The sequence below is a fragment of the Leiobunum rupestre genome, chromosome 6 (genome assembly GCF_980474605.1).
Source record: "Leiobunum rupestre chromosome 6, qqLeiRupe1.1.hap1, whole genome shotgun sequence".
NCBI lineage: Eukaryota > Metazoa > Arthropoda > Arachnida > Opiliones > Sclerosomatidae > Leiobunum > Leiobunum rupestre.
Genome location: NC_143389.1, coordinates 68,945,393 through 68,969,256, shown reverse-complemented (window position 1 = coordinate 68,969,256; position 23,864 = coordinate 68,945,393). Strand labels below are relative to the sequence as shown.

Here is a 23,864-nt window from a genome sequence, read left to right as displayed (position 1 = left end):
CTTAACTTATTCCATACGCTATTTAAAACGCATGCGATAAAGATAACGAGGAAACAAGTTAACTCTGAACATATATGTTATGCTCTATACGTGAAGGATGTTGTAAGCTTAAGTTCATAATGGTTAATGTGTAGTATTTTTCTACCTTTTTACATTTTATAGTATTTCTTTATCTATATTTGTGTATCGGAAATGTATTTTAACGTATCGAACGTAGAGTATTTTTTTTTTATATTTTCTGTATATATTTGCGTATCAGAGTTGTGTTAAAAGTAGAAAAAAGGAACTTTTCATAGTGTTATTCTACCTATTTACATATCGGAAATGTATTTATATTTTACCGTATTTAAAATATAGGTAATTGTTTTTATTGGCTTGACTTAAATAAAGCGTGAAAGTTATTAGTTTCAAAATGATATTTACAAATCTTATCCACACAAATTTAATTTAATTTTAATTTTAGTGTTTTATAGTATCTTTCTGACTATATGTGTGTATAAGAATTATATTTACCGTATTTAAATAGTAGTAAAAGCGAATTGAAAGTTTGAAGAAAATATGAATTAAATCGTAAATAAAATCCTTTTATAGTACTTTCAAGGACTCTTAATACGTTTTCAATTTGAATAAAATTAAAAACAATAATCTAAGATACCCTTTAAAGTTAAATTCCTTTAGAGTTTATCAGTAAAACCATTTTAAGTATTTTTTCAATCCTTATACCTATATTTACATATTGGAATTGTTACAAAAGGTTCTTTTAAACGTAACTTAGTACACTAATTAAGTATTTTTAATTTACCGTAATTAAAATATAGGTAAGTGGTTTTTATCTTATTTTATACCTACGGAAGGGATAAATAAATTATAGCAATACATTTTTGGAGTTTGGGGATGGGTGGAAAAAAATAAGGCTCTTCGTTTTTCCAACTGCTTTTCTGATGTACCCAAAAATGGACCAAAATAGACCAAAAGTACCCTTAAAACGACCAAAGTCACCATTTTCGGCCCTATGTACCCCATTTCGGACCAAAAGTACCCCAAACTGGACCTATTAGCTTTATTGTAATGTTAAACTCCCATAGAGATTCCCCTAAAAAGAAAAAAACTTGCGGTCCAATTTTGGTTACATGAATTATTTCGGAGAGGGAATCCATGTTTTAAATTCCAATTAACCGCGCCCCCGTGCAATCCGCGCCTCCCAGTTAATCGGCACACGCGCGCGCTAACACTATCTTCCCGCCTAGGTTATCAACTTGCATAATTTCAACTTATTTCGTACGATAAAACGCGATTGAGATATTCGTTTTAAGAAATACTCGTGAGATAGGTTCAAGTGCCAAGCGTACTACAATGATATTAAAATGAAGTTTAAAAATATTTCCATTCTACGTCATTTTAGCAACGAATATTCCATGACGTCAAAACACTCTTAAATTCAAATTAACCGCGTCCCCCGGGTAATCCGCGCCCAAGGAAATCCACGCACGCGCGCTATCTCCCAGGTTATCACTTTTTACATCATTTCAACTTATTCAGTACGATAAAACGTGATAAGATATACGTTCAAGTGTCACTCGCGATAAGCGGAGATATATGAACAAGCTGGCCTGAACACAATATGTTGATATACGAAAAAACAAATCGTCGCTAGAAATATCATAAATACATTGACTTTTCGACGATTTTACCCCCATTTTACCCCTTAAATCCCGGACCCCGATCCCGAACCCGAACCCGAACCCGGGATTAGCGTCTCGCCCTTACTTTCCTTCTACTCTCAATATTGGACAATTCATTTGGGTACGCTCCCACGTACAATCTGTCGCGAGAACTCATACCACCCATAAACTTTCCCCTAAATACGAAGGACTTTATATTATCGCGAACAAACTCAATAACTTGGCATATATTACTTCTGACCCCGAAACGAAGGAGGAAATAGGGTCATATCACGTGGAAAAATTAAAAATATACCATGAAAGAGTAGAATCCGAAACAAACAACAACGCATCCAACAATTTATACGACACTCCCCCTCCTTTAGAACCGGAAGAAGAACTAGAACATCCCGAAATTCGCGAATTAGAAACCCAAACGCGTAAGTGATTTACATTCCGATCGCAATCGCACCGGGAGCTGAAAGCATTGAAGCCCCGAATATCCCCGTTCCTCCTCAGATGGCACCCGCAACGCAAATCCAAAGATTAGGGCATCGACGTAGCAAACGCCGATATACGCGTATACAAAAAAAAGCCACTGAGAAAGAAACTTGCACCTTCTGAATTGTGATGTAAAAGGTCGTAATGATGATCCCATACAATGAATCCAATGTGACAATTGTGAAGATTGGTTAAACGTTATTGGCCTAGGACTCCCCACTGACTTTGTAGAATCTACCCCGAAATATTACTGCACCAACTGCGAACCTCTCTTACATATTAATTTAATACAATTGTACACTCCACCAGCCCCAGCCCAGAACATTCGTAAATTTCTCAGTAGCCCCGTGGAGAGAAACCCCGATACTATGAAGCCGACTTTACCCTGAGGTCCACAACGCCGCAAACATCACTTTAGGAGGAGACATAGAAGTCATAGCCACCGAAAGGGGAAAGAATCCCGACACGAGTGTTCCAGACGAAATTCCTCTCTTCCTCTTGGGACGAGAGGGATTCCTTCTTCTCGTCCGGCGTTTCCGCCCCCTACCGGGTTCGTCACACGGAGGGTCATCTCCTTGCCACGGCGGGGTGAAAATCTTCAGCTGGGACACGTGCGATACTTCGATAAAATCACCCGAGTTCGGGTCCCCAAGCCGATATGTCAAAGGAGTCGTCCTTTCCTGCACTACAAACGACCCTTCTAACTTTTCTCCCAACGAAGCCGTGATACCACAACTCGCGTCGGAAAGAAGATGAATTTTGCGCAATACGAGGTCTCCACGTTTGTAGAAAACAGCTCGATGACGCTTGTCGTAGTGCAGTTTTTGCGTGAGCTTCGAATCCTGTAAATTCAAGCGTGCATGGTCGATTTTATCATGCAGCCTAATTTTCAGCTTCTCGGCGTACGTGCCTGCTCTTCGATTACCGGAAGTATTTCGTGTATCAACTCCCAATCCAGGGGTGCGCGAAGCTCTCGACCTAAGTTCAAAGCGGCTGGCGAAAACCCTGTCGCTTTGCTCTCGCCTCAACGCAAAGCAAAGGCAAATTCTGGGGGACGGACGTCCCAATCCTTATGTCGTTCGACATAAGAAATTATCATTGGCTTGATAGTTCGATTCATCCGCTCAGTCAGATTTGCCTGAGCGTGATAAGCGGCCGTCGTCTTAGGGCGTATGCCGAAATCCGAACAGGCCCTTTTGAACTTTTTACTAGAAAATACGGATGCATTACCAGTTATAACCTGTCGTGGGAATCCTTATCAACAGAAAACTTCATACATTTTCTCCCATATTTTCTCAGTAGTCATTTTCCTAAGCGGGTAGAGTTCTGCTCACTTTGTAAAATGATCTATTATGACGAGTAGGTACTGATTTCCCTTGGCGCTTCAAGTGTAGGGACCCATTAAATCAGCGGTTCTAATTCGAAAAGCCTTTCACTGGGGACGTTAGAAAGTAGCCCGGGGGTTAACTGCTGGGATGTCTTTCTTTTCTGGCACACCCCGCAACCCCTCACATACTTGATAACATCCCGCTGGTAAGCCCCCTGGTTTTCGGCAAGCGCATCGTCATGAAAATACTTAATGAATGGTACTCTAAGTCTCTTAGGTAACACCACTTTCGAATCATTTTCAAGCCCTTCTTCATCCTCCTCGTCCCAAGGAGGGAAGTACCTAAACAATAGGCCATCTTTGTCCATTATATACTGATCTAATACTGTCCCGGCTTCCAATGTCGTATTCGGACTTCCAGAGCTTCTAACCCGCTCTAACTCAGCGATAATCCTCGCTACCCCTAGATCAGTAACTTGCGAACTTATGATGGCTTTCCTGTCGAAAGGGAGCCCCCACTCCTTGAAAGAGTTTTCTCTATCCGCGGAGTCAGAAGAGTTTTCCTCTGAAACCGCCAACGTCACTACCGCTTCTCCCTGACCATTCTCGGAATCGAGAGTGGCCCTGGATAAAGCATCCGCTACAACGTTCAATTACCCTGGGCGGTATCACACCCCGAAATTATACGGCCGGGCTGTAGCTCCAAGGCCCAGCGGGCCAGTCTGCCCACTGGCTCCTTAAGGTGTCGTAGCCACTCCAACGCTGTGTGATGGGTTTCGATCACAAAGTCAGTACCCTCGACGTACATTCGGAATTTCTGGAGGGCGTATACCACAGCAAGACATTCCAATTCCGTGCTCGAGTAGCCTTTCTGCTCTAACACAGCGCCTAAGCCCTTTAAACTCGCATCGCATTTAATGAGAAAACTCCCATTTAAATCCGGGAGCGCCAATTCCGACGTGTTTTTAACCTGCCTACTTAGTTCCCGCATAGCATTGGTATGGGTATCATCTCAATACTATTTTGCATCGTTTTTCAGCAAATCATACAACGGCCTGGCAGTTCCCGCCATATTCGGGATGAGCTGCCGATAATGTCCATCATTCCAAGGAATCTCTGCAACACCGTTACAGTCTTGGGCTGAGGGAATTCCTCTAAAGCCCTAAATTTATCCGGATTTGGCTTGCAGAACCCCGATCCGACCTTATAGCCCAGAAGCAACACCTCGTCAGCGCAGAGTTGAACCTTGTCCGGGTTAACTGCTAATCCCGCTTCGGCTATACGCTCTAGGACCCTTCGAATGTGAATCAAATGATCTGCAAACGATTCGGAATATACGACGAAATCGTCGTAAAATCCCAAAACAATTTTCCGTTTGTAAGGAGCTAAAACGGTATCCACCAGACGCATGAACGTACTCTGTGCGTTTTTCATTCCAAAAGGCGTGTTTTTGAATTAAAAAAGCCCTCGATGACAGACGAAGGCGGTCTTCGGTCTGTCACACTCCCTTACGTTGACTTGATAAAAGCCTTTCGAAAGGTCAAACGTGATGAAATATTCGGGATCGAAGCCATGGGGTAACAGTTAGACTCCGTTACCCCGTTTATACCCTTAAAGTTAATTCAAAGCCGTTTTTTACCATCTGGCTTTCTCGCTAGTACAATAGGCGCAGCCCAAGGCGAGACACTGGGTTCTATCAAATCTAGATCCAACAACTCATCAAACGCCTTGTCAATCTCCTCTCGCTTTCTTTTACTAGATGAATGGGGGTGAACGAAAATCGGCTTGGCATCGCCTGTTTCTATCGCGTGTTCAATGATAGAAGTTTCGCCAGGCCGTTTCGTAAACACTTCTCGGAAATCCAAGATGGTTTTAACAAAAGTTCCCTCTCCCCATCCTTGCACTTAGACTTTGAAAGCAACGTCTCCATCGCTGCGGTGGTTCCCACGGCGCCGGGACTCTCAGTGTCTACCTGACAATAGTTTACCCATTCGCCTTCCTTTTTGGAATCGAAAAGGACGACGCGCTGGGGTAGGGGGCCGATTGACCACCCTCCCTCGCTCATTCTTAGGTCTATTCGCTCCGCCCCAATAAATCTCTACCCAAGATAACAGGGGGGTCAGACCTTGAACTACAAGAAAGCGCTGGCGGCGAGTGCCGCCGGCCCACTTTACGGAAGCCTGACACTGCCCGCGACACGTGTCCTGGTCAAATCTAACTGTAGTGCTATTTTCGCTCATTATCCTCCCTTTTTTCTCAAATACGGGGATAAAATTATCACCCAAGAGAGAGATATGGATGTTCCAAAGCTTGGAACCGTAACAATGGGGGATTTTTCCCGCCAAATGTTCCGTCAGCACACCGGTTGATCAAGGGAGTGCAATTCTGAGTATTCGGAAGTCCTCCCTCGTTACCGGCTTTCCAAACGTCAGAATTTTGCCGAGGCTCACTCCCTTTTATGGTTGTACATCCATTTAATTGGAAGGCCTCCCTCACCAGTCTCCCTGCTCGGGACATTGGCGTTTGATATGTCCGGGTTTCCGACAACCATAACAATCTAAATTCTGACGAACCGGCCTAAATCTTTCTAAAGGATTCTTGCGGACTCACTGTGGTGCAAGCGTCACCGGTAACTATACCTAAATCTTAACCAGAGGTCGCCACTTTTGGAGAATTCCGAAGGTGGACGACGCGAGCGAGGATGAGCCATCCTTACCTTCCCAAGCAGCTTTGGCCCAAAACCACGAGATAACTCTCTGAAGTAAAAGTAAAGGTTGTTAGGGACAAAGCCTACATTTGCGAATGCAAATGCGGACTTTACAGTTCTCACAATTTATCGGTGACTTTCAGTGATTTTTCACAATTATCCGGTGATTTCCAAGATTTATCACAATTATCCGGTGATTTCCAATGATTTATCACAATTCTTCTGTGAATTTCAGTGATTTATCACAATTCTACTGTGAATTTCAGTGATTTATCACAATTATTCGGTGATTTCTAGATGGGCTTGATTTAAAGTCAAATAGTCCTTTTTATAAAGTAAAGTGGCCTTCTTGTTTAAATGTTGCTGTTACGTCACAGTTTCTTACTTTTACAAGTCTACGACAGCGCTACATTCGCCAGAGGAATATAGGTTTTTCTACCACGCGTACAAAGAATATACTAATAAAGCTGGGTCTTGTGACGTAAGAGCTACATTTTAACCAGATGGGCAAGACCGATTTTTATTTTATTAAATCAACTATTACTTGCATTAATTAAAAATAAAAAACCACGAATGTAAAATAAGTTATTTATTTAAATAAATAAAAACAAAGCCGACTAGTTTCGACGCAACATTGTGTCATTGTCAAGGCGATAAAGAACTAATTTTACTTACGCATTAAATTCGTGGTTTTTTTATTTTTAATTCAATCAAGTAGCGTAAGGTGTTTCAACTTAAATTTATATCAACTATTACCTTCCAAGGTTGCGTTTAGTAAGACACAGGCCCGGCGTTACGGTGTGTGCGGTCCTAGGCAGCAAGATATGAAATAGGGGAAATTAAATGCATTATGCATGTTAAATCTACGGTTTGATTTCATTTAACTGGTTGATTGAAAAATGTTGGTTTCGAGAAATATAAAATTTACGGTTTGATTACATTTTACACAGTAATATAAATCTCATTGTTACCGTATAGCATTGAATTTTAATGATCAATTTTACCGAATTTCTTAGAGTGTTATTTATAGTGTTCGGATATTTGATTGTTGTTTGATTTTCATTGATATTAATTTAATAGCCGATTATTAACATTCTAATAAATATGAACCTTGGCATAGTAGATCTATCCCTTTCACCTTTATTTAAAAAGCAGCGCTTGGCACAGCGAATCCGATAATTTAAACCTTATAACATTAGTTAACTTTAATTCTCTATTAATAGTCTTTCATAACATCTGGTAGTAGTGGTAGAAAAATGTCAACGGTGTCTACCTTAGGTTGCGACCGATTCGTTCGCCCAAGGCTTAAGCTCGTAGAAAAACGGTTACGCGTTACGCAACGGAAACGTTATTTTTAGGTGCATTTCTCACGACATCGTTCGAATTGTCATCTCCCGTTTTGCCAGGTATGAAGGCGGTCTCCGGAGATTCCGCGGCGTCGTTGCCGAGCATTTCTTCGGTTTTATTTCGAAAGTGGTGATAGAAATTGAACAAAGCGTGCATCGTTGCGATGGCAAAGACGCAATACGCCGCCACTCTAAAGAATATTTCGAAGCCGTATCTGGAGATCCAGGTTCCGCCGACCACTCCACCAATTCCAAAACCTGCCAACATATAAAAGTGTACCCGTTAAAACACTCGCCGTTAGGAATAAGTGAATTTCAACAATATCAAACAGACAAGGATGGTATTTTGATGTCATACTTAAGAATGACCTCGGCGAAATATGACGTCAGTTTAGGCTTCGCTTTGTTGTGAAACGTACCATCTGAATCGTTATTTAGGTGAAGTGAACTACAACGGCCTCATTGAATTAAATATTATTTTTGGTTGCGCCTGATAGACCTTGTCACGTAGATGCCGAGGGTATTTTTATTTTGGCCGCAAATGATTATTTAATTTTTAATTTAATTTAAATAATTTCACATTTTTGGGCATTTTCACGTGTTTCGTTGTACTTATTTCCGTCGTGTGTTCGCCGACACCACAGTTACGGTGTCCTAATAATTTCCACGTGATATTCCGGTAGTTTATAAAATCAATTAAAGTTTTTGTTCATATTCTAGGTGTTATGTATTTTTGGGCCACAAACGCTTATTTCAGGTTTTAATTTAATTGAAAAGCTTGCACTTTTCACGTTTTTCGTTACTTATGATAATTTAAAATTAAATACTTGATGCGTAAGGCTTGGTACTGTCCTCTAGGTCGCGTTATAGATGGCTCATCGCTTTGGGGTTGGGGAGGTGCCGCGCGCCCCCAGCGCTTGAGCGAAGTGAGTGCGCGGCGCCGTCAGGCGCCAATACGGGGAATTTTAAAGTATGCTTCAAACCTGTTCTAATTTTTGTTACTATTTAAGTTGATACGATTTCACTAATTACGATGCCACTAAGTACGATTACCGAAGGCCCACCGTCAATGCTCAGAATGGGGCTGGTGCGCGCCTAAAAAGTGGTGTCGGTGGATACACGACGGAACTATTTTTAAGAAAAACGTTACTAATCCCCTAAAATTTTAACTTTTTTAAAAAATAAGTTAATTTAAAAAAAATATCATTTGCGGCCCAAAAAAATCAATTCGTAATCTACGTGTCAAGTGCTACATTATCCGCCAAAAAAAATACATGAGGCCGCTGTAGTTCAATTTTGCCCGTTATTTTTCCAGCCTATAGATGGCGGTAGGGTTATTCAAACTCTGTTATTTAGCTGTTATAGGTAGGTTTTCATTGGTTTAGGTCTTCGCAGACATTTCTGATGGGCCTGAAAATATTGTGAAAAGGCTGTGAATTTTCCAAATCTATATAATTTTAATTAATAATCAATTTTATTTCATTATTGTAATATAATTTGTATTTCTTTCCACTGGTTTTCAAACGTAATAGTGCTAAACACCCTTAGCTTCTGTTACTCCTGATATCAGCTATGTGAAATATTGAAGATCATACTCCCTTTAATCAAGAAGGGTGTTCTCGTTAGTCCATACTCCAAACTAACATTTCGCAGAGTAGGTAAAATGAGATTTAGAATTTTCGCGAATTTTAATAGAATAGACGCTTCAATAAAACCTCTTCTAGGAAATCACCACGAAGTAATATTTCCGAGATCCAGGACCTGCAAGTTACTGTATATATTTATAATGCTAGTTGAAATAATGGAAACTTTTCAACTGTTTGGAATGCAGCAAATGCTTCCTTTTAACCAGGTAGCTTTTCTTGACATATTAGGGCTTAGAAAAACACGACTTTTGTTTACAGGTGAAAAGTTTCTATTATTTCAACAATCACTATATAAATAGTAACTTGCAGGTCCTGGCTCTCGGATACATTACTTTTTGGCGATTTCTTTGAAGATATTTTATTGAAGCACCTACTGATGTTTTTATAAAAATATAATTTAGGAAAATCTGTTACGGCCCTTAAAGGGCCACAAAAAAGGAGGTGGAAAATTACATGTCAGAAATTTGAGACAAGCCTTTGCAGTTATCGACATCCTGACATGAAAATAAAACTTTATCATGGCCCATTTTACCATCTGGGAGTAGAATGGGCGGTGTAATATATTTGTTTTACAAAATCGTTGCTCATCACCAATAAAGGTATTTCAGGTTGCCACAGTTTTTTCAGATTCAAATTCCCTGAATTTTCCAGGTTTTCCGGTGATTTTCCCTGACTCATTGGGTGCCGTAATTTTACGTTTTTTAACTTTTATTTTAGTAAGAGTTTCCCATTTGAACCGAAATGAAATTCACTGATTATTAGACCCAAATTCAAAATCCTTACATTTCCAAGAATTCCCGGTCTTCCAGGTACTGCGGCAACCCTGTATTCCATGTTAATATCGTTTGCTATTTTCGTAAAAAATTTACGAAATAAAATTCGCCCTAAGCGTTTGTAATGAAAAAATGCCAAGTTTCAAAACGTTTCCCATCAATAGTTATTTTTATTAAGTAGCGGGGTCTTCTTGTTTCAATGTTGCTTTTACGTCACAGTCTTTTACTTTAACAAGGCTACGAGCGCGCGCTACAATCGCTAGAGGAATATAGGTTTTTCTAGCGCGCGTGCAAATCACTCGTGCGAAGAATATACTAATAAAGCTGTGTCTTGTGACGTAAGAGCTACATTTTAACAAGTTGGGTAAGACCACTAATTTTTTTTTTATAAAATCGAACTATTCAAAATAATTTTTGAGCCGCGGCACGTGACCAACGTCGTAATAACGAGGCCCCTTCCATCCTAGCGACTGATACCAAACTCTACCTAACGCAGTTCCATATTCATGCCTTTCATTGTACTACGTGATAGTCTCTTTAAAGATTCATCCCTCCAAGTGTACGAACCGAATAGATTTCTTATGGCACCTACGTAAGATATATTACCTGCTCCGAAATGTATCGTACTGCAAATTCCAACAATAGTTCCGGCCATCGAAATAGGGCCCAATTTGGTTGCGTACATAATGATTGTGTTCCAGCCGAGGGCGTAGCATATACAGTCTATAGGGGAGAACAAGAGGAACCACTCCGGCTGCCGAAACAGCGAGGCTAAAAAGAATTTCGCCGAGTGAGAGAAAAGCGCCAAAGTCAGCACGAACGAATGGCCCATCTTCTCCAGAATTTGCCGCGAAAACATTAGTGCCAAGATTCCGAACTGTAAAGAGATATCAACAATGATATTATGAACGTCTATAAGTCACTAAGAACTATGAAAATATAAAATGCTGGTGTGCTGCCACCATGAAGTTGTTCTTCTCAAAATCTGCAATTGACCTTATTATTGTCAATTATTTTTAATGGTATTATTATTTATAATTGTTGTTAATTATAATACTTCAGTCCACAAATTTAAATTTAATAAAATTATTTTACCATTTGTGAATTTTCAATCAGAGTGCGGAAAATATAACACTTTAATTTTCCAGATGGCGCTATAGACAGAGTTTTAGAGCGTTTCAATTCTGGAAAGTACAATAGTTCTTTATCGTGAAATAAATTCAAATTATTACGAGAATTATGGGAAATCGCATTTTACCCAGAGCTCTTAGAAATGTTTCCAGAAATATCGTCTACTTAGGATTAGTTTTTTTTAAATCGTTCTGGCATTATCTTAGTAATTTAAAGGGTTATTTAATGATAATGAAAAAGTTGAATACTTTAAACAGGTAAGCAATTTATTCCTAAACTATTCATTATAGTTTTCGTACATAAAATTATACAAAATATTAAATTTTTATAGATAAAGTTGAAATTTGTAGCTAAGCCTAGGTGTTAATATGAGGAATATCCAATTTCCAGTTGGTATGTTAGGTTTCGCTATATCACAGTTATTATATATTATATTATTATATTACTGTGATATAGCGAAACTTAACATACCAACTGGAAATTGGACAAAACAGTTGGTAAAATTTCCTAACACAGCTAACACCATAACGATACGCAAGATCACTTTCCAGTAGACCAACATGCAGCCTACACAGTACCAGAAAGAGCTGGTCAATTTGAGGAACATAGAATTGTTTTCCACTTCTGGAATTTTGTACATCTGCTAATACGCCTGTATCTTGCCTCCTTAATTTTTCACCAGCTTCAGCATAACCAGCCATTACAAATTTATAAAATCCCATAAACTTTTATTTGCTTTCGAAGCCTGTAAAAAACTGCAACTTCTTATCATCATCCATGACGTTGTTTATGCTAAATAACTTATTCGTTGCTTTGTAAACCTCAAATTGCATCTCAATATTTATGAATTGTTTACATTTGTTAATTCGTTTAAGGTGTCTTCGTTATTTTTTTCTAGGGCTGCAACCTTCTCTTTAAGCTCATTATTTTCAAATATCAACTGTTTAATCAGAGCATCCTTTTCATTGATAATTGATGAATAATGGTCTTTTATTATTTACGAATGTTCACAGTGGATGATAGTAAACTCATTCTTCATGCTCATTTGTGGTACTGGTAACGTATGTACTTACCTCGTTGTAATAATAACAACATCTGCTCCTAGCGACAATGTTTCATTCGGAGGAAGAACCAGATAGTTATCACCTAACCGTTCTTTAAATAAAAACAAGGTAAAAATGTTATAAATAACAACGGATTTATAAGTTAATTTCCGACCTTTAAAAGGCTTTAAAACAACATGTTCAAATGTTTTCAAAGGAAAGTAACGAGGGAGAAAGTCATTATAATATTTGACTCCAGCATGGGTAGAAATGGTATCCGCAGATTTTGCTAGATGGTGAAGGAATCCAGTTTCCAAATTTGCTTTTGAACTTGTGCATGGTTTTGAAATCATGAGTAGCTGATTGCATCTTACTAATCCATTCCTCTTCCAAAGTCTTGTGCCTTGGAAACAAATGAAAGCTAGCTTTACTCTTGTAGCTCCCACAACTGATAACACAACGTCTTGTTCCTCCCCTTTTGGGAGTTTCTGAAGAACTGAAAATAATATACTATCATTAAAAATTTAACATTCAATAAAATAAGCGGAAATATTTATTATTAATTACCTGTTTTGTCTCTCCATATCGTTTGAAAATCGTATTTTACACCTAAAGTCGCATAAACTGATAAAGCCTTTCCGATAACTTACGTAGCAGACGATTTATGCGGTCCTAGCTAAGCAGACGGAAATCACGAAAATGTTGATACCCGTAATACCTAGCGAATCCCCAGTAGATGGCGCATTTCAAACGATAAAGAACTATGTCATGGTGGCCCCGGACAATCTTATCCCGCATGGTTCTTAGTTATATCAATGCCTTCTTGGTATGATTACATTGTCAGTGGCGCCGATCCCATGGGGCCGGCGGGGCCGAAGCCCCCATTGGGAAAAATCAATGGGGGCATTGGTAAAACCGCCGATGTTAAAGGCCATTTACTTTTAAGCAAGATAGTGTTGCCAGCAGCCTCATTCCAAGTTTATTAGTGAGCTTCAGCCCCCATTGGGAAAAAAAGCGATCGGCGCCACTGTACATTGTCCCTAGTGTAGTAGGTGCCATGATGGCATACTAGTCAAAATGGAAACGCCCTAAAATTCTGTCTGTCGCGCCATCTGTAAAATTATAAAGTGCGATATTTTCCCCGCTATGATTGAAGATTCAAAAATTAATTTTTTGTAATTTTCATACACTGACTCAATTATTATTATTTATAATTATAAAATAATAATAATTACAATAAATAAATCAATCAATCAATCAATCAATCAATCAATCGATCGATCGAGCGAGCAAGCAAGCAATCAATCAAGCGAGCGGACGATCAATCAGTCAATCAATCAATCAATCAAGCAATCGAGCAAGAGAGCAAGCAAGAAATAAATAATTAAATAAATAAATAAATTATAATTTATAGACTTGATATTCCACGATTATGTGAGAATGTAGGCTCTAGAGGGCGCCAGTAACTTCTTGGTACCAGCATTCAATATTTTCACCCTTCTTAGTTACTTCTAATGTGTTCTTGTTACGGTGCATGACCATTTTTTTATGAGTTTTAGCGTTGCTCGCTAAATAATAATCCGCTAGGCTAATACCTAATTAAGGCACCACCTTTGGCCCAAGTCATCTAGCGACTTATAATGCCTTAAACAGGAGGCCAGGTTACAATGCGTAAGAGGGTGGTTGCAAGCCCTTCATGACCTGCGAGCCAACAGTTCCCTACACTAACTATTACCGTTAACCTCAACAAGTTTTTATGGAAGGGGAAAATGAAAAGAAATAAACTGCAGATTTTATAAAATACGTTGATGAATAGTTCGATTTAAGGAACAGTTACCAATAATTGGATGGAACAAAGAGTGCCTGAGTTTTAATTTACGAAAACTTCAAAGCGAAATGACGAGCCTCGTGCAATCATTGTGTTGTTTTAATAAGAAAGGCAGAGTGTTGAATAGTCTCCAACTTTTTCAAAAAGGTATTATTGTATTGAACAAATCGCTTCAAAGTTTACCGTACGACATGCATAATAAATTTGGAATGCAGTACTTTTAACTTATCGTCTGAATCAGGATTGTCTTGAAAACGTTTTATCCTAATTAAGGACTAGAGGTGGTCTGGATGACCACCCTAGTGACCCTACTCCTTTAAATCCTTTGGCATGAATAAAAATGATATTTTTAGGGAAAATCCTGGGATAATGCCAATAAATGTTAAGACAGTATCCATGTTGAGTGACGAATATTTTGTATCATATTAAGTCGTACTGAAATAACTTTGATCATACAAAATAGCTCTATTATCACAATTAGTCATTATACAAACCCAAGTACTAGTCATTATAATGTAACCCCACGTACTAGTCACTATAATGTAACCCCACGTACTAGTCCCTATAATGTAACCCCACGTACTAGTCATTATAATGTAACCCCAAGTACTAGTCATTATAATCATCGGGTTTAGAATATTTAGCATTGTGGGTATCCAAAAAATTCGTAAATAAATATCGAAATTTAAAATTAAAATGTAATGATAAATCTAGACTAGAGCACGATACTGCTATTCCATCCTGGGTTGCTCAGTTGTCTTATGGTGGTTTTAAAGTGCCTTCTTCTCTTTTGGTTTCGGATATGAAACCATTTGAGGTTATCTTCCTGAAAATCACTATGCAAATGATATACGACCAAGTTTATCAATAGAAGTTGCCATAGTGATAAACATTTCAGAGAAAATAACTGAAATATTTCCAGTCTATTCTAAACAAATAATAAATGCATTTGTAAAAATGCGTATTTTCCTACTAATGAAATTTTTAATTCAAATAAATTTGGATTCTACCAAAAAGGCAGCAAAGAAAACTAGCACATTTGTAACGATATGTTCCTAGTTATTATATGTTACCAAAAAATGCATTTTTGACGGTTAAATTTTATCCTAAGTACCTGATTATTTTCTTATTAAAAAGATAACATTTTCAGTGTTTAATTTTCTTTAGCCCTTTATATCTAAAACATAAAAAATTATTTTGCAAGAAAATGTTTTAAAAAGACCAGTGCCGCCGCCAGCAATAGGCACGAGTTGGCACGTGCCTACGTGCAAAACTAGAGGGGGCCTAAAATTTATTAAAAAAGGGGGCCCTTTTTCATATTGGTAAATTTTCCGTAGCCGAATTAATAGAGAAATTGCTGAAAAATTTCAAACTTCTGACTTTATGGGTTTATATTTACTCCATTTAAAAAGGATAATACCCATTGTATAATACCAGGGGGTAAGCACGTAAGCAAAAACGCAACGGGTGCCTTACGCGGCCGTCACTTCTCCTCCGGCTGAGGGGGAGTTAGGCGCGTGGCTAGACGAAACACGAAATCGCACAGGTGCGACAGAGATAAAATAAACAAACAACAAGCTGTCTTGTGACTAGATTTAAGGCTTGTATTTAGTTCTCTTCGCTATATTTTGACGACTATTTTGAAATGACCGTCAGTGGCAGAGATGTAGACATGTAGTGTATTATTTTAAAGAAAAAAAGGGTGACTCTTTTTCTCTTTTTATTTCGTGCCTGCCCTATAGGGGGGGGCGGGGCAAGAAATATTGCGTTTACTCAATAGTGGTACAATTAGATGGTTAGCTCGTACTGCCCGTAAAGGCGGGAGAGAACCGTTCGACATTGTAGAGAGGTCTCCGGGTAGCCTCTCTGAATTAACTAGCTAATGTTTAATGTTTATAATAGTTATTTTTATCTCCTGATATAATAATGCATAAATATTTTCACACAAAGTAAGCTTTATTTACATTTTTGAAAGCATTTCAATTTTTAAAGGAAATATAACCTGCAAAGCAATCTTTATGGAAGACCCCTTCAATTTTTCAAATTTCCCGTACAGTGGCGCCAAACATTTCTAAAGTCAAAGGCAAGAGCGGCCAGAGCCGCAAACGTTGGTGTTCCACACCAAACACCTGAGGTTATATTCCCTTTAATGGGCCTTGGCTGTATCACTCGGTGATTTCCAAAGACTAAGAGGAATTCGCCGAGAGATCTTTGTCTTTAATCACATAATAATTTACGTTGTCAATGGCGAAACAGACTATTATTAAAAAAAAATGCATTAGGTAAATAGGTAGTGTCATACTTACGATTATTATGTTACTTATGGTTGAAGTAAATATATTTAAATTGGTGGGCAAGAGGAGGCCCCAAATTGTAGTGCCTACGTGGGAAAAAATCCTCGCGGCGCCACTGAAAAAGACGTTACATGCGGCTAAGCAGACGACGTTTTTCAGAATTCACAAAATTTACCCAAAATCGAAAGGGGGTTGAGACCAGGGTTGGACATAAGGCACTAGACACGGCATTTGACTACTAAAATAAATGCTTTGACTACTAAAATTAATAGAAATCTGGGGGCTCACTAGTCAATTTGACTAGTGAAACATTTACCTAAATATTCATAAATAATGGCGAATATGGCGTATCATAAATTCATCATTCATCAATCCCATTTTATTTTAAAAAAAATTGCCAAATTCATGTAAATCGAGTGATAATAAACTCCTATTTAATTCTGGACTGTAAAGCAAAATGTTCGCGGTCCTTATTGTTTTTAAACCCCGATTTTTACCCCCACTAGTCAGGCTGACTACTAAAAAAATCGTTCATTCCCATTCGACCGAATCCCATTCGACCGAAAGAATTTTAAAATGTAGCCCAATTGGCGGGGCGATTTGGTATTTTATTTATAAGGTATGTACTATCGAAGATCCATGTTTAGGTTAGGTTAGGTTAGGTTAGGTTAGAGTTGGTTAAGTTTACTATTTCAGTTTTGGTTCAGTTACTTTTCTTGACTAGGTGAAGATAAAAATATAATTAATGCTCATTCCATTTTATTTTCAAATAAATGCATAGTACACATAAAAGCGACTTCAGTAACTAAATTGAAAACATAGCAAAACGCCAATTTATATAGCAGCGTTTGGTCGAATGGGACACATAAAAGCGTTCGGTCGAATGGGACACCTCAAAACCGCCTTCGGTCGAATGGGACTAAAGCAAAAAAATATCCTAATGTCCAACCCTGATTGAGACCTCGTTGACCTCGGAGAAGATAGCGTCGTTACGCCACCTAAAGTCGTTTCGGACGCCAATAAAGGTGGTGACGCGTTTTTCGTAAGGAAGTTAGAAGTGACGTAATTGACGTCATAGCCCTTGAAAGGAAATGCTTTGATGCCATACTTAGGGGTGATTATGTTAAGATGAAAAGAAAATAACTTGAATGACATACTATTCTAGAAAGAGTGACAGAAGCTCCGATGATGGTTCGATCGGCTCCCAGCTCAGTCATGCGTAACGGGAAGAATAGTGTCGTTAGTCCAAAGCTAACGCCCATCACAATTACGACCAGAACAAATGCAATCACCTCCGCTCGAAGCAACTGTTTCCACATTTTCGGACCTTTTTGATTGTCCTCTAAATTAATATCATGAAAGCAGAAGTGAACAATAATTCGAGAGGAAGATTTGTGACATAAATTGGAAACGAAGAAAAATGTTTAAAGTAACAGTCGGCTCTATCATGGCCTGTATTATGGGTAAGGCCCTTGTTATTAGAGATGGCAATGAATCTTTCCGATTCTTCGAAAAAACGAAAAGGAAGCTAAAATTCAAAATAGCGAAACAATAACGTCGTCAGAGAACCATACAAAATTATTATAATTATACAACTTATACTTTACTAAGTGGACTTTAACCTAAATTATATTTCCCAAAAAATATATATAATTTAAAATTACTCTAATTTAAGTTGTTGACAACTTTACAAACGAGCCAATCAACGCGAGGGGTACTTTTATGTCCCGCCTTTTGTGTCCAAATGTAGCTTAAGCCTCTTGTTTTCTTCACGTCGAGCCGACCCCTGGTAAAAATTAATTTTTTTCAGTTTACATAGGGCCCCCTCAGCCCCGTGGCGGCCAACACGAGAAGCTCATAAACTGCAGAAGCCACTATGGACGGCTTGTTTTTTCCCCATCAGCTCATATCTTCGTGAAAAAGTGTTATTTTCCAATGTAACCAATTTGTTTGAACATTTTCGACAGCACTCTACAATTTTCTCATTGAAACGTTTTTTCTTGCACCTACCGGTGAAAAAATATTCTTTACAAAAACCCGAAATTATTTCTGATTTTTCTTAAATTTAGGATTTAAATAATAATAATAATCAGCTAGGCTAATACCCAAGGCCTAAGTCATCATACGACTTTTGAAGCCATTAATTCAGGTGGCCGGGTTACAATGCGTAGGAGGGTGGTGGCAAGCCCTGCATGCCACGAGATCGAGCCAACAGCTCCCTACACTAACTATTACCGTTAACCTCGACAAGTTTTAGTGGAAGGGAAAACCGAAGATCTTGGGGGAAAACTCCTTAAACCAGTGGGGAGAGAACTCTACGCAGAAGGAGTTGTTCCGGGAGAGTTTCGTTTGGCCGACTTCTCATTTGGCCGACCACAAAATACACGTTACGCCGACTGTCCATTTGGCCGACTGCACATTTGTCCGACTGAGAAGTCGGTCATATGGACAGTCGGCCAAATGGACTGCTCATTTTACCGACTGAACATTTGTCCGACTGTCCATTTGGCCGACTGAGAATTCGGCCAAATGGGCAGTCGGCCAAATGGACAGTGCATTAGACCGACTGCTCATTTTTCCGACTACTCATTTAGCCGACTGCTCGTTTGGCCGACTACTCGTTTGGCCGACTACTCGTTTGGCCGACTACTCATTTGGCCGACTACTCATTTGGCCGACTACTCATTTCGCCGACTGCTCATATGTCATTTAGACGATACTAGGTGCGTTTGGCTAGGTACTGTCCTCTAGGTCGCGTTTTAGAAGGCCCAGCTTGGTTATAAAGAACGGGGCTGGGGGGGCGCCGGTCCGGCCCCCCAGCGCTCGAGCGAAGCGAGTGCGCGGCGCCGTCAGGCGCCAATACTTAGAATACATTGCCCGTTCTATAAGTCAACCTAACACTAAAGACATAGATAAGGACATGCTATAGTATAAGAGTCAGTGAAATGAGCAGTCGGTCAAATGAGCAGTCGGCCAAATGAGCAGTCGGTCAAATTAGTAGTCGGCCAAACGAGCAGTCGGCCAAACGAGCAGTCGGTCAAACGAGCAGTTGGCCAAACGAGCAGTCGGTCAAATGAGTAGTCGGACAAATGAGCAGTCGGTCAAACGGGCTGCTCATTTGGCCGACCAGAATTTCAGCTAAAAGAGTAGTCGGCCAAATGAGTAGTCGGCCTAATGAGTAGTCGGCCATATGGTCTGCTCATTTGGCCGACCGAAAAGCCGACCAAATGCGCTGTCGGCCAAATGGGCATTCGGACATATGAGCAGTCGGCCAAATGAAAAGTCGGTCAAATGAAGAGTCGGCCAAATGCGGAGTCGGCCAAATGCACCCCACCCGTTGTTCCGAGTTTTCACCCAGTGCCACAAGCTGGGATTGAACCCGGCTCCTCTTGCTGCGAGGCGAAAGTGCTAACCACTCCGCCACCCCAATCCCACACTAGAAATAATACCCTGCTAATTACGCAACTCAATCTCTTGCAGTTTCTGGACAAAAATGCCGAGTCAGAGCAATTCATAAGACTCTGTATAGTGCTTGTTGAAGTAATTGAAACTTTTCACCTGTAAACAGAACGTCGTGTTTTTGTCAAGCCTTAATATGTCAAAAAGCTACCTGTATAAAAGGGAACATCATGGGGAACGCTTGTTGCTGCCGTAAAGGTGAAAAATTTCCATTATTTTAACAAGCACTATATAAACAGTGACTTGCAGGTCCTGGGACTCCTGACTGTCAGAAATATTACTTCTCGGTGATTTCCTGGGAGGATGTTTTATTGAAGCGTCTATTAACAATTGACAACGATGACCTTCAGTTTCTCGGTGCCTAATAATCAGTGGCGTCACTAGGGGGGGCGGGGGGCGGTCCGCCCCGGGTTCCACCCGGTTTGGCGTTATTTGGGAGTGACACCCGACCGTGAAAACACACACTATAGAGACTAGTAAGTAGCCCACCATGATATCCGCCCCGGGTGTCACCCATGCTAGCTACGCCACTGCTAATAATTATTATTTCTAACAGTCCAAATTGACGAATCTAGGTCTGTGATGAAGCCGAAACTGAGTTAATGGTCGCTTAAAAAAATTAAACATAATAACTAAATTACCAGGAAATATGTATACACTTGGAATAGTTAAAGGGATGCTGAAGACGATAAATAACTTACTCTTATTCGATTCCTCATCTTCAATTAAGCCTATTTAAATATTTCATTCGTTAAAATACTTTAAATCCATTTTTTTTTAAATAAAAACTTTGAGAAATTCGGGCCTAACGCGTCGACCCAAAAAGTTATCGGAAATTTGTGTATTTCGCGGCTGTACGAGCGTCCAATGAGAAGCCTCTTTACACTTCTATAACACCAACCAATGAGAGAGCGAATTTATTCGCACGTTCAGAGCCACTGCTTTTTGCGATTTTTAGCCTAATATTTGTTATGACACTTTTCTTCATAAATAAATTCGGATAACTAGTTTATATAAACGTTTATGATCGGTAGAAATATTTTTTTTACATCTTTAGGCCAGCGGTAAACGCACGCGATTTTATAAGGTAAACAATCCTTTTCACCACGATTTCCAATATATAAGGCCAAGACTTATTTTGGTTTATGAAACTTAGTTAAATTTGGTCCTGCCGGAAATTATGGCTGAAGAATTGGAGAATCTAGGGGCCGTTCCGTATAACTTTTAGCCTCTACTTGTTGACCACCCGGAGTATTTTGCAAATGAAGATGATAGTGAAGATGAAAATGAACAGCCAGTAGTAGCGGGAAATAAGGAACGTATTGGAAATACCAATTGGTAAAAATGAATTCTGAATATTTTTAATGAATCATTATATTAATTTAAGCATAAACAATTTCTTTTAGGTGTACTTGCGGTAAATGCAGGCCAATGCCTACAGCCACGGAGAGTATTTGTTGTCGAGAGATAGGAAGATTAGTGCGAGAAACCCCTAGTTTACGCTGCTGTCTCGATTGGAGAAAATTTAAATTAAATTGTTTAGAAATTGATGTTCTCGAGCCAGCATACCTCCATTACGTACAGGAAATGGATGATAGGAATGAACAAGAAATACATGAGTAAGATACTATTTGGTTTTAACAAAAGTTTATAATAAACCTTATTTCATCAATGTTTTAAATTACAATAATTAAAGTAATAAATTCAGGAGAATGGATTGAAATATATAAAGGCAAGTTATTAAAGAACTTGAAAACGTACATTGCCCTAATGTAAAATTTTCGTAAGGAATGCATATACATTTAATATTTTTCAACTGTTTATAAAATTGTGCACACCCGCAAGCTATAAATTGTTAAAAGAACGTTTCTAGAAAATTTGCGGTTGGATACTTCTCCCAGAAAAGGGTTTATATTAGATTTCTGGTTTAAGTTTTACATTCTATTTTCACTTGTGATAATTGCTAATAAAGCTTTATTTTACAGAAAATATAGATATATTGCATATAGGCAATTTGTTTATATTACATTCCGTAGAATGGGAAGGAGAAATAGAGCACCAATTCCTAGTTGTGCAGTCTCAAAAATAAGAGACGAATTTCCATCCGAGGAATTTACTGGATTTAAGTATCCAAGGCAATTAATAAATTCCAGAATCTTTTTTTATTGAAAACGAGTCTTTTTTTTGGCCACAACATCACTTTTACTAACATCAGCTGAATGCTTAGCTGCTAGAGTGTCAGCTTTACATGGTGGGGCCATAAGCTGTTGAGCACTAGTAACTTGTATTGCATTGTTGTATGCCATGTCAAAAGCTTATTTACATATTCTATCAATTTGCAATTGTTTCATTATAATATTTAAATTTCAAGAAAAAATTTTCTTATCTTACCAAATGTGTTGGGAACGAGAATTCTTCTCACTGTTGGCTGGCCAAGTTTAGCTTTAGGGTAAGCGAGATAGTATTCCTCTTCTCCTTCTGCGTTAATTGCTGGATCTTTATTGCCATTTTCATTGAAATGCAATACTGCTAAATAAGTTCTTTTTCCAGGATAAATGTTTTTGTAAATAAGAGTGTAAATTTAGTTGATATTTGGGTTTCATACCTTGACATGATAGAATCTCGGTGAAAATGTACTCTCTTGGTTAAAAATGAATTCATCACTGAATGGAATACTTCCAGCGTGTACGTTTGATATTTGTCAGACAGTTGTGATATCGCTGCTAGCGTATAACGTGAACTCACGATAGCTGCTAGCTTGTCATACAATATGGTTCCTGTAAATAAAGATGTATAAAAACTTTACATTTTAAAAATTACGTACTGATTCAAAGTCTTACCACTTTGTAACCAGAGTCTATCGTAATCTACTGGTATGGGGTCATGAAGACATTTAGGAAAGGATTGATTGTGTCCTTCGTGAACATTACAGATGTGATTCAAAAGGGAGGTCCATTTTATAATTCGATCATTGGGTGTATGCGACGAACCAGCAACCCAATAAACGTGGTTTACGATAGACTGCACCCAGTGTAGAAGTAAGTCCATCCCTTTTGCGTTGCCTACAGCTAACAGTTTTTTCTTTATATCTAAAGATAAACCATTTTCTTAGTCAATTTAAAAAAAAATTTAATTTAAGTTACTTTTAGCAACATGCCAGTTGTCGAATTCGTGAGTAATATTTGGGTGGTTTTTCTTCAAATACGCAATAATTCCAAGATGTCGATCAGAAACCATTTTATTTATTTTGATACCATTGTCTTCGAAAAATTTCAAACATCTAACAAGGCCCTGAAGTTCCATTTGGTTTGAGCTTTTTACCTCTGTCGACTATTTTAAATTTAGGAAAAAATGAAGTGGGAATCGTAATGAAAATTGACGTTTCCTGACACCACGCTTAAAGGCTAGAGGCCACGTATTTAAGATTGCTCTTAGTGTCAGGTAACATGAAACATTGTAATTTTGTTTTTACCTGAACAAGCTCGAAATGTAAAATTTTTACAGTTTTGGCATTCATTGCAGTGTACCAACCGTACTTAGCAGAGAACCCTGGTGAGTCCGCCCTGCCATCTGTAGATACTACCAATTCCTCATCTTCTTTGGCAGCGGATAAAAGAGTCGCTTGCTCTATCTTCCACAACTAAAAAGTTAAACATTGTCAATGTTTTTGTCGGAAGTAACCCAGCAAAAAACATCGACGCTGCAAGGAAATAATTTCCCCATGAGGTGAATCCAAACATTGGCTGGCTCCTCCACTTGAAAGTAAGGCCATCCAAACACTCAGTTGTAATATGGAGCATTTATCCAACCACTCAGCGTTTTATACTAATTACGGGTTTTTGATGGCACATATTGAAAAGTAACAGCAAGCAAGATGAAAAAACTATATATTTTTCTTGAAGGTGGGGGGGGGAGATCATCTATTTTATATTCATCCCTAGGTGAGTAGATTATTTTAATAATAATAATAATAATCAGCTAGGCTAATATTAGTGAGCCTATAATTTCGGTTTTTATTTTCAGTACTCACTCTTGAGCTTCAAGATCTTCGTTTTCTTGACTAAATTCCACACTTTCACTTGACGGATCATAAGATGAACCAATGTCAGGAGAGTGAGAAACTTCACTAAAACTCGAAAGTGACAATA

The 23,864-nt window shown here is 38.7% G+C and overlaps 2 protein-coding genes across 2 annotated transcripts; one reads left to right on the top strand and one right to left on the bottom strand.

Moving 5' to 3' along the window:
* Positions 1–7,376: 7,376 nt before the first annotated feature.
* LOC149943286 (uncharacterized) lies at positions 7,377–10,656 on the bottom strand. The gene is made up of 2 exons (XM_090180070.1): positions 10,568–10,656; positions 7,377–7,800 (listed from the first exon to the last, which is right to left on the bottom strand). Exons 1-2 carry the CDS (start codon positions 10,644–10,646, stop codon positions 7,529–7,531), a joined length of 351 nt encoding a protein of 116 aa, XP_090036196.1. The 5' UTR covers positions 10,647–10,656; the 3' UTR covers positions 7,377–7,528.
* Positions 10,657–19,852: 9,196 nt separating this feature from the next.
* Positions 19,853–21,935, top strand: LOC149943285 (uncharacterized). The gene is made up of 6 exons (XM_090177543.1): positions 19,853–19,908; positions 19,956–19,983; positions 20,945–21,054; positions 21,123–21,335; positions 21,753–21,851; positions 21,932–21,935. Exons 1-6 carry the CDS (start codon positions 19,853–19,855, stop codon positions 21,933–21,935), a joined length of 510 nt encoding a protein of 169 aa, XP_090033669.1.
* The last annotated feature ends 1,929 nt before the right edge of the window (positions 21,936–23,864 follow it).

Excerpts from the sequence above, each read along its gene's own strand:
- LOC149943286 (XM_090180070.1), bottom strand. The coding sequence starts at position 10,646 with ATGTACGCAACCAAATTGGGCCCTATTTCGATGGCCGGAACTATTGTT. Across the intron at positions 7,801-10,567 it reads TACGATACATTTCGGAGCAG|GTTTTGGAATTGGTGGAGTG; the intron begins GTAATATATCTT and ends ATATGTTGGCAG.
- LOC149943285 (XM_090177543.1), top strand. The coding sequence starts at position 19,853 with ATGTCAAAAAGCTACCTGTATAAAAGGGAACATCATGGGGAACGCTTG. Across the intron at positions 19,984-20,944 it reads AGGTCCTGGGACTCCTGACT|CCTCTACTTGTTGACCACCC; the intron begins GTCAGAAATATT and ends TATAACTTTTAG. Across the intron at positions 21,336-21,752 it reads AATGAACAAGAAATACATGA|AATGGGAAGGAGAAATAGAG; the intron begins GTAAGATACTAT and ends TACATTCCGTAG.